An 11,155-nucleotide genomic window follows, 5' to 3' on the forward strand; every position below is an offset into this window, starting at 1 on the left:
CACCTTCCCCTAATACCATTTGGACATAAGGGTTAGTTTGGACCATTCCAAGTACAATGCAGCAAACTGAGGCACCCCACTGATTGCCAATAGCAATTATTTGCTCCCTTTGAATAATTAAATTTCCACTGTGCTCGATTTTATGGCCATCTGTCCAAATCTTTTTTCAATCTGACCGAAATATAGAATTACCGAAAAAATCTTTTATCAATATTTGGGATTTTGTAGACCAATTGGAGCTAACTGGTCGAACAGCTTGCTTGATGACCGAAAGGGTTCATGTGGGCAAATAGTAGTGTAATAAAACAAATTGGACCCGTATGGTGTAACCTAGTTTTCCGTTAGTAACTGATCAAATATTTATTATTGCTATTTTTGAGTGGCTGTTTCTTATTTCCATTATTTTATCAAAAAATCTTAAGTCTCTTGAAATGCCTCAATTTGTACATTTTTCAATCACTCGTATGGAGTGCAATGATTCCATTGAAAACCGCTCTGGAGACTGCAGATCCGAAGCTCAAGAAAACTTTAATTTTTTTGAGAAATTTTATAAGGTCTAGAGGATGATTTTTTCAAAAAATATCAAGTTCCTTAAAATGCCTGAAATGCCAATGAGCTCATTTGAAAAACACGCCAGAAGCTCCACATCCGAAATAATCGAAATTTTTGGTCTATTTTAAGCGATTTTTAACCGTTGAAATCTTTCTTGTTTTAGACCCCAACATTTTGGATTTGCATATTTGATACCGTGTTAGGTCGCAACAAATCAATTTATTTCAAAAAATGCGCAAGTGAAATTTTGATTTTTGATGGAAAATTTCTTGAGCTTGAGGTCAATTTTTTCAAAAAATATGAAATCTCTTTAAATGCCTGAAATTCTACATCATTTTCATCAAACGGATGTAAGAAATGCAATTCTCTTTGGAAAACACGCTGAAGCTTCTGATCCGAAATAATCGAAATTTTTGGTCCATTTTAAGCAGTTTTTGTGCAGTCGCGATCATTTCTTTGACCGTTTATATCTTTCTTATTTTAGACCCAAACAATTTATATTTGCATATTGGAAACCTTCTTAGGTCGCAACCCATCAATTTATTCCAAAAAACGCACAAGTAAAATTTAGATTTTTGACCGAAAATTTCATTGGGGGTTGAGGTTTTTCAAAAAATATCAAACCCCTCAAAATACCGCGAATTTTACATCATTTTTATCAAAATGAATGAACTCATTGGAAAACACACTGGCAGCTTCAGATCCGAAATAACCGATATTTTTACCAATTTTAAGCGGTTGTTGTGCAGTCGCGATCTTTAGCCGTTGATATATTTCTGATTTTGAACCCAAACACTTTTTTTGCATATTAGGGAGGTTCTTAGGTCAAAAGCAATGCATTTATTTCAAAAAACGCGCAAGTAAAATTTCGATATGTGATTGTGGTTGAGGTCGTTTTTTTTCAAAAAATAACAAGTCTCATAAAATTCCTGAAATTCTGCATTATTTACATCAAACAAATGTGAGGAACGCAATTAGCTCATTCAAAAGCACGCTGGAAGCTTCAAATCCGAAATAATCGACATTTTTGGTTCATTTTGCAGTCGCGATCTTCAACCGACGATATCTTCCGTACTATAAATCCATACGTTTCATATAAGCGTTTTAAGCCGTAAGACTTTTGATTTTGACCAAAAATTTCAGAAAAGGTTCCAGTAAATTTTCTGTAAAAACATGTAAAAACAAACAAAAATATGTCAAATTCTACATCATTCAATTGAAATTATATAATATTGAATAAAAGGTACATAAATCAGCTTGTTAAAAATATTGTAAGAGAACAGACAACAGACTGCACCGAACAGAGCCTAAAACGAAATAGTATCAAATGTAGACATTACAAATGCGGATACACAAACAAAAAGAAACCTAAATAATCATAATAATAGCAACAAACATTTACGGAGATTTTTGTGAAGCTTTGACTTGACACCTTATATATCTTTATCGCAGCTGCTAAAACCCGTTAGAAAAACTAAATAAACAACATTTGCATGTAAAATATGTTCAAAGACTAGAGTTTCACTCACTAGTTTTTTGATCTCATCCTTTTCGTTTGAGGAAAAACTTATTAAAAAACACGCTCAAACATTCATACACTTGCAATTTGCTCGCTTATTTTTCTAGCATTTATCGAGCCATAGAGTTGTGTTTATTTTAGCATGTTAAGTATCTTCGCGGATGGTTTAAAAGCCGCCCTAACCCTAATCCCTTGTTAGCCGGGAGACAATAGGACCAAATTATCGGATTTTTAGGGCCGCAGTCCCAAAGTAAAGGCCCCCTGAGGCACTTACGGGTCGGCTTGCTCTATTATAACTGCTCTAAAAAGATAAATAATAGTATTTTATGCTTATGGTATGGGGACGAGAAAAAGTGCTAGTTGTCCCTTGAGGCCCGGTAAGAATTAGTATGAATCATTATTAAATGGAGAAGTTTTCATTCCTCAGCTAAGTAATAATTTAGACAATCACTTAATCTAAAGTCTGAATCTTAAAAAGTGCCTAATCAATTAATAAAACTGGCAAATCCCCAAAGGATTAGTCTGATAATGGGCATGATAACAAAATAAAGTAAGGTCGAAATCCGTCATAATCTCCCATTTGGGGTGACTAAGCTTCACTGTATAATTCATACACACTCTTATTCCAGCCATACAAATTGGGAATTGGGACTTGTCTAAATAGCCTTTGTACGTAGATTTCCATAAAATTCTCGATTTTATGCCATTCGCAACGCATGCTTTGGGGGCAAATATTCAGAAAAGTGCAGCAAATTTGCATTCATCTACAGATTACGAACTCAATCCAATTTATACTGGTGATTAAGTAGTAAATTGTGCAAGCTGTTGCTTTATATAATTTCATTTAAATATTAGTTGCCACAATCTTTATTGTCTGGATGCAATTTTCTCTCAAAGGAAGAGGCAAAGTCAAATGACCAAATAGACAATTACTGATGCTTAAAGGCAAAAGAAGAAACGGTTCGTTTAACAAGTCGAAGATAGTGGCGGTCGCAAAAAGAATCATTTAATCCAGACCAGAAAACATATTTCTTGGATATTCTTCGTTCTATATGGATTCTTGTTTTGAAAACTTTTTTATTGGGTAAATCGCCTCAAATTATTCTGTCTTTTAATTTTTTTCATGAAGCTGTAGTTTTTCCCACATTATTTTTTGGAACATCAATCGACTTTTCCTCGTTGATTTCGTGGTTTCTACTAATCTAGGTATCAATTTGTTCCTTCGCAGTTTTTCAAGTAAAATCAGTTTTCCGTTTAAAAAAAATTAGGGCCTTTTCCGAAAACGAAAAAAAGTGTCAAAAGACAGTAATAGCGCCCCTCCCAACACTAAATAGCCGTCAACCAATGAATAGGTTGGCTTTATCTTCGAAATGTGAGCTTAACCATTGGAGGGGGCGAGCTTTGGATAAATCATCCACCCCATTCTTCAGTTATGGTCTGTGTAGTTGGGAAAAAAACCCCGTCGGTGTTGAATGCGATCTGTGTCAATGTGTCCGACCGATTTGTTGATTGTGCGCTAACGGTCGGTAGTGTTTCATTCACTTAATTCATTTTTTACTGGATTATTTCCTGAAATTAGTGTAAGTAAACTTTGTTGGGAAAACGACAAAAGGCGTATTTCAAAAATAATTCGAGAAATTTGTTTAAAATATGAATTGAATTGTAAAGTGCCATTGAGTCCGAGAGAGTTCAATTTTAAATCTTTGAGACGTTTATTTTAATTTATTTTTAAAAATCAAACATTTTCAATAAATATTCACTGTGTATATTTTCCAGTTTGGTTTTTCTCTTATAATCTAGAGACACTCTAAACTGCAAATTTAAACGAATATTGAGCATACAGGGTCAAACTGATGATGAAAACAAGCAATAAAAGATGACCTCAAATAATTTTAGATTTTTGTTGCTCCTTTGCGTAATTCATTCTCCATCTTCATTCGAAGCCGTTGTTTTAGGGCCAATTTTTCCGTAATAAAATAAGTCTAATATTACTACATAAGCGTGTTTTTAAACTCAAGCTATCATTATATTTTTAATATTTAAACATCAATTTAAACACTAAACGAGGTCAATAAAAGTAATTGTGTCAAAGGTTGTAAATATTTTATGAATCTTACTGGCAGGACCTTTTCAAAATAATTTAGAAGTCTATAACGGGATTATTTTCTTCTGTACTACAACACTTTATTGCGACAGAAATTTTAAATATGAATTGTTTATGTCAACTGCATATAAACAAATTATGTTGGGCATTATTGTAGGAGTGTGATAATTTATTTTTTGGTAATTTGATTTAAATTTTTCCTGAAATATTTGTTTGATTAAAAGTTGGTAAATGCTCTTAAGAGTTTCTGTTCTTCGATGTCCGCTCTAGAATGTTCTGTCTGCGTACAAATTAATAATAAATATAAGAATGCAGCCAACACGTTGCATTCTTTCCGCAGTTTATTATATACATGCAATAAAGCATCTGAAACTTGAAATTTTTTTTTCGTCTTATTAAAATAAAAATCGTCTGGTAAAATTGATTAAGCAAAGCTGGAAAACATCGGGCTACTTACTCAGGTCGTAATAGGTTTTTTGCTTTCGAGAATTATATTCTAAATTAGCTTTTAGGCCGTCGTGAATACAAATTTTTCCTGACTTTTCGAAGCACGAGTAATTTGTATCTTCAGAGGTTGTTGTCGCGCCGAGTTAGCGGATTAAAAAGTAATAAAATTTGTAATTAAACAAATCTGATGAATTTAATGGCTAGAGAAATGTTACCATCTTAAATAAATTTTCAATAGGATAAACTACTGATAATTTTTGAAATTTTTGTCTCAAATTTGAATTTTTCTGCATTTGAAAGTTTCACGTAAAAACAACCATAAACCATCAAAATAAGGTTAAAAACTGAGAAAAAGACTTCACGGAAAGACCTAAAAAAGTATTATTAAAACAAGCGCTAATTGAAGCCACCTTACAATCATAAGCAAAATCTTCAAACTTGGATTAAACATCATTTAAGGGCAGAAAGACCGATTGGGTCGATAGCCTTTTTCTGTAGGAAATAAAGATTATTTATATATATATATACATCATTTAAAATTCCAAATCAAAAATAATTCCTGGGTTTCAGTCATTTATTGTCTTTATTTATCAATTAAAAGCCGTGGCATACATTTTTGGAAATGTACTTTTTTTTAAGTAGCAACAACGCTACACATTAAAACTGATGATGGTGGAAAACACCGAAACGTTTTTTTAAATTGATAAATGAACAATAAATAAATGACTGAAGAACCCAGGATTTGATTTTAATTTTGGAATTGAAACACAGTCAGGAAAGTACGTACAATAAAGACAATAAATGACTGAAACCCAGGAATTAATTTTTATTTGGAATTGAAACACAGTCAGGAAATTATATACAATAATTTATAATTTCTGATATAAAAAGCATCGAACCGATTTTGATCAAACAAGTCTAAAGCCTTGACGAGATCCTAAGGAAAACTGACAAACCTGTTTTGCGGCTTGAAATAGTTTTCGGAAGCTGTTAAGATAAAACAGTCTCGAGTTTTTAAACCCTTCAAGTTGGACTTTCGTTGGCAATTTTTTCAGTTGCCCTGAACTAATCCACTAACGCTAAAAACACTCATTAAAATCTACCTTTAGCCTATTTAGGGTTTGATCTGAGGATGGTAACTGATCAAAAATTATTTTCCAGGATGACTGACTATGGAACCTACAAATACGAGTCCTCCTACGAAGACAGCTGCGATTCCGGCCTGGAGTTTTCCTACAAATCTGAAACTACCGAGCAAACCGATGACCGCAGTGACCTGTTTGATCTGGACAATGAACTTCACACTCCAACCAAACAAGCGAACCCACCAGGTTTCAACCAGGACCTCTACAACAAGTTCAATTCGGCTTTCTACAGCAGCTTGGTGGAGCTGGATAGACGGCCGGGGTTTCGGGCACAGCAATCAGCACCCAACTGCCGCAGGAATTTGAGCAGCGAATTCAACGAGGCTAGGGATGGTTTTGTGGGCAGTCTGACTCCACCCTTGGAGGACGATAGTGGAAAAGAGCGACCGAAGAAGCGGTACGCAACCGGACGCAATCGGGTGTCCAGAGCTAAAAGTCCCACGCAAATAATGCGAATAAAACGCGTGAGAAGACTGAAAGCTAACGATCGTGAGAGGAATAGGATGCACATGCTCAATGAGGCTTTGGATCGGCTTAGGTGCGTTCTGCCCACTTTTCCCGAGGACACCAAGCTGACCAAGATCGAAACGCTGCGATTTGCGCACAACTACATCCACGCTCTTTCGGAAGCTGCTAAGGATGTGGAAAAGTATTCGACCAAAGACAGCGTCATAATCAATGTAGGCAATATGACGGTGTCCATTAACAAAGAAGGGAGCAGCAGCATCACCTCCAAGGGATTCGAGGACAGGCGCTCAAATGCTTTGGTAATCAGTGGCAGCATAACCAATGCGAGTTTCATGCAGGACTACAATCCAGCCTTTGGCAGTGGAAGCAGCAACATGTCCAGTCCATGCGAAAGCTACCAAAGCCCCATCCAGTACCCAAATGAACTGAATTCCTACAACGCGCCGTATTTTCCGAGATTCGAACCCTACAGCCAGAATTGCCTGACGTTCCCCAGCCATCCACATGGATACAACAATAATGGAATGTATGAAGCAAGCGACTACATGAAAATGTCTGGATAGGGAGCTTTTTCAGTGCTATGCAATATATGTTCCTAGGAAAGTCCATGAAGAGTCAATCACCTCAATCTAGTCTAAATGAAATGTGATTTTTATAGTTCTATGTATATAAGAGAGTTTTGTATGAAAGTAGGATATGAAATAATTGGCGGATATTTTCAATAAAGGCTTTTACACATGTGAATCAAGGTTTTTTAAATCAGTCTCAGGCGGCTGGCTGCAAAATGAACGCTCATGGGCCCACATTGGAAAGATGCACTTTTGTGGAGTGAGAGTGAATTGAAGTGAATCAGTTAAATGTAAATGATGAGTTGAGATTTTATTTTTTATTTTTTTTGTCGAGTGGGAATTAAATAAACCGGCGTCTTAGAGAACTCATTATTAAAGGACAAAAATGCACGAGATATTCAACTAAAGTACAGATTACGAGTTAAACGAGATCGAGAGTTCTTGCAACAACACGAACAAATTATAAACATGAATTCATTTTATTGAAGGCAAAAATTGGATGATACAATTATGTCTTTTTCACATGAGACGCTTCTTAAATTCAATTCTACTCACATTTTTTTCAAAATATAACCAGGATGATTCAAGTAGTCTAACAAATTTGTGGAGGTAATCGCTGGCCCAGATCAATTATTCCAAGATTAAAAGTTTCAAAAAATCAGGATTCTTTAGGAATGGTTACAAAAATCCGCGGTTTTAAAATTCCATTTTTTTAACAAAATTTTCCTTCTCATAAAAATAATTCGTCAATAAATTTGAATAAAAATTCTTTTTGACCTGCAATAATTAATACCTTTTTCATTTTTTACTCGTAATTGATGCGCTCTACAAAAAACCTCTAGAGAGGTTTTTTCTGTACAATTGAACAAGGGATGAAAGAGGAAATTCATTTTTTGTTAAATCATAAATGATCTATTTTTATGAATCTGAACTATCCTGTCCATATGCACGCCACTGATGGACCAAAGAATAGTTGCATTCTATAGAAACAGATCCACTCAATAGCTAATAATAAATAAATTTTCAATAGATTTGCTGATACTGTTTCGAGAATATTAATGTTTTTTATGATTTTTAATTAAACAGTAGAATATATCTGGACTGAAAAACGATCTTAATCCATTCTGAATTTGGTTGACATTGATTCAGCTTAACATTTCGGGTAAAGTAAATGAAAAAGAAGCCAAACTATAGTAGAAATCAATCATAAAATGAAAAATTAACAAAAAAAGTACAAAAATTACAAATTTGTAGAAATTGTTAGGAACTTTGTTCGGGTTCAACTTCTGCGAAAACTGTGTTAGAACTTTTTATCTTTGGATAACCSGAAAAGACTAAACGGTTTTATTGCCACCCTGGTCCAGTAAGACTGTTTGAAGATTAAAAAGATTAGAGCATGGCAGAGGCTCAGCTTTTCAGCTCRAACAGGTGCGTTACAATGTAACCGGCGGATTAGAGCCATTTCAGTTGAGCTAAATGTTCGGATGTGCCATTGTTGGTTGTTTCCATTCTATTTTAAATGTAAAAGCTATTAATGTAGATGAGAGGGGAGATAAATGTCCATCAGTTCCGATTGGAGGCTCAGCATTCAACTGGCATGAAAAACTGTAGCAACTAATGGATTTTGTTCGTTGGAAAAAGCATATTTCAGATGTTTAAACATAAAGTTGATAGTTGATTTGTTGATGAGTATTTTTGCAATGCTATTTCCTAAACGGTCAGAAGAATAGAACGTCTATCAACAACGGTTGAATATATTGAAGGTGTTCATCGACGCAGAAAAATTAGCAACGTTGAACAGCAGAATATAAATCGAGGAAAAGAGGAATTAAGGCTTAACTATAACAAACAGGTGAAACTGGTGAAGAAAGAAACAGTCCAACCATATCCACCCAACACGTCTTTTTATTTAATACTCTGTCTCCCTTGAAGGTTGAGTTTTTAACCAGAAATGTGCTGAATACCTTTTTGGATTTTTATGCCCATTTTAGAGTGTTTTGTTTAAAGGCAGCAATTTTTTTCCCAAGTGTTTATTGGCAAAGTGTGGGGTTCTGAAAAGCATAGTGTTGAAACAGCAGCAAATCTGGCGGCAACGGGGAAGCAACAGGTCGCAACATGAAAAGCAAGCAGAAAATGAGGTGAAGTCCTAAACATTCCTGCTTCTATAGGCAAATCTGTTTTTAAAAAATTTTTTGGGAAAACCGCAAATTTTTAACAGAATAGAGAAAACCTCCGACTTCTCCTACTAAAGCCCCTAGTAAATGAAGCCAAAATGCCCATTAAGAACAAGCAAATTAAATTCGGTAAACTTTGGGTGACAGTGATTATCTTTTGTTATCAATCAACCACTAAGCTTTATAAGTGATTTGTAAATAATTGTTTCATATAAACCAAATAAAATAATAGCAAAAACATCCATTGGTGCTGGCTTCCGTGTAATATGTATCATGAGCACCTGTATACCCTCGGTGAAACTACCTAAAAATTAACAACATAACATTCAAAAGGGTTTTTCGATATTGGGTCCACCTAAACAAATAGAGATATTATTTTAATTATTTGGGATTTGTATTTGATCGGGGAGTATATTAAAAATCTGCTGCTGTATGAGGGCAATTACTAGTTTCCACATGGAGGCAATTTTCATTTCCAATCTTAATTAAGAAGGTTGTAGTGCACCGGCACTTAGAGATAGTGCAACATTCTCCTTTATTAATGTTTGCCATTCAGGCTTTAAGTCATGTTACTTCCACATCTGTTCCTGTTAATGCACATGGTGAGTAAACACGTTGTTTTAGCTGAGACCACCCGCAAAAAGCTTTCATTTCTCCGGCTGATTATTTTGAAATTATCCAAACGTTCTACATGGGAAACTTAGGCAGTAGATTCAGGCAAAGCTAGATGATTTTTTACACAAATCTTTCATCAATCGCAGAATGGCTGTAGTGAGATTAATCATGAATTATGAACCGTCAGTAGTCTCACCAGCAGGCTGAACAACTGAAGAAGGAAAAGTTTGGTTTCTTGGTCTTCAAATGTCGAACTTTGTTTTGTTATTCAAATTATCTCCCATGGGAATTAGGGATGGTTTTTTACATAGAAAATTTAGAATTATTCATCTGTTTTGTGCTTTTGCTCTGGCCCAAGAAATGAGAGAAGAACAAGCAAATGCGAACATTTTTCAATCATTTTTGGCTTGGACCAAAACTTGGACTGTTCGTGTTTATCTTCGTTCGTATTGGATTAGATGGCAAGGAACGACAAACATTAATTGACAAATTTATTGAAAAGCTGTTAGAGCATTTAAGAAGCTTTAGAGAATTTTAAATTTACGAAATCTTTTTAGTTTTGAGTTTTTAAAGCACATTCACGTGTTTCGAAAACCGGTTTTATATCGGTTATTTAAAAAAATACAGCTCAAGTTACAATTCTCTCTATTAGATTTTATATAAAATCAATCGTCAATTGACGTATTTTTTCCATCTGGATTCTCTAACTTTGGTATTTGTAAAAATGCCATTGCCTCTAAAGAAAGGTGATCGAAAGATATTGTCGCATATTTAGACAAGCCCAGAAAGTATTTTTCTTAAGAAACTTTTTATATCTTAAACATTTTAAAACTTATACATTTCCATTTTCGTTGCTTAAAACCCAGGCTTTTCTCGCGTTATTATGTATAAAAAGTACGGTACATGATAACGTGTAAAGCCCAATTGCCATTGAAAATCTCAAGAAATTAGCCCCCAACCCAAAACTAAAAATACCCAAAAAAATATGAGCACTAGGAATGAAAAATTTCGATATTGAAGACTAAATCGTCAATAGAACAGATTTCAAAACTCAAACATATAAAAAGCAAATATTTATTACCTGTCATCGAAAACCCCTTTTCTAAAGACCAAATCGTATTTACCCCGTCTATTTCAATCCAACACGAAATGCGGCAGAAAAATCGCAATAAATATCAATCGACAGATGAGAAAAGGGTTATTGGGTTTCAATACAAATATTTGAAAAGGATTGGTCACGATCGGAAATTTAATGTTTCGAAAAAATCGTAGCATAAAATTTTTTAAGCCAAGGATTTTGTCATGGAGCAGCTGGCTCCCAACACCTTAAAGCCATAAATTGCTACTGAATATTTGGAAATTTGCTTTGAAAAACTCTGAAGTTTCAATTGCAAATCAAAATACATTGAAGGGTTTTTATTTCAGAAAACCTGCGTCACTTCAAATTGTTTTTTATTGAATACGAATTTCTACCGCCATCTACCAAAAACGCGTCCAACGCGGAAATCCGCTCCATAAAGCTCCCCCTAAAAGTATTGATTATCATTCCTGATAAGCGCACT

The 11,155-nt window shown here is 34.6% G+C and overlaps 1 protein-coding gene across 2 annotated transcripts; it reads left to right on the forward strand.

The window, feature by feature from the left end:
* The first annotated feature begins 312 nt into the window (after nucleotides 1-312).
* LOC109537303 (neurogenin-2) lies at nucleotides 313-6,975 on the forward strand. 2 transcript variants are annotated; one of them, XM_048664819.1, is made up of 2 exons: nucleotides 313-340; nucleotides 5,784-6,975. In XM_048664819.1, exon 2 carries the CDS (start codon nucleotides 5,785-5,787, stop codon nucleotides 6,796-6,798), a length of 1,014 nt encoding a protein of 337 aa, XP_048520776.1. In that variant the 5' UTR covers nucleotides 313-340; nucleotide 5,784; the 3' UTR covers nucleotides 6,799-6,975. The 2 variants fall into 2 exon arrangements, with proteins under 2 accessions (XP_048520776.1, XP_019759498.2); XM_019903939.2 differs by lacking the exon at nucleotides 313-340 and adding an exon at nucleotides 3,526-3,651.
* The last annotated feature ends 4,180 nt before the right edge of the window (nucleotides 6,976-11,155 follow it).

This window comes from Dendroctonus ponderosae, unplaced genomic scaffold, assembly GCF_020466585.1.
Source record: "Dendroctonus ponderosae isolate FM_Combo_2020 unplaced genomic scaffold, Dpon_F_20191213v2 Dpon_F_20191213_3, whole genome shotgun sequence".
NCBI classification, from domain to species: domain Eukaryota; kingdom Metazoa; phylum Arthropoda; class Insecta; order Coleoptera; family Curculionidae; genus Dendroctonus; species Dendroctonus ponderosae.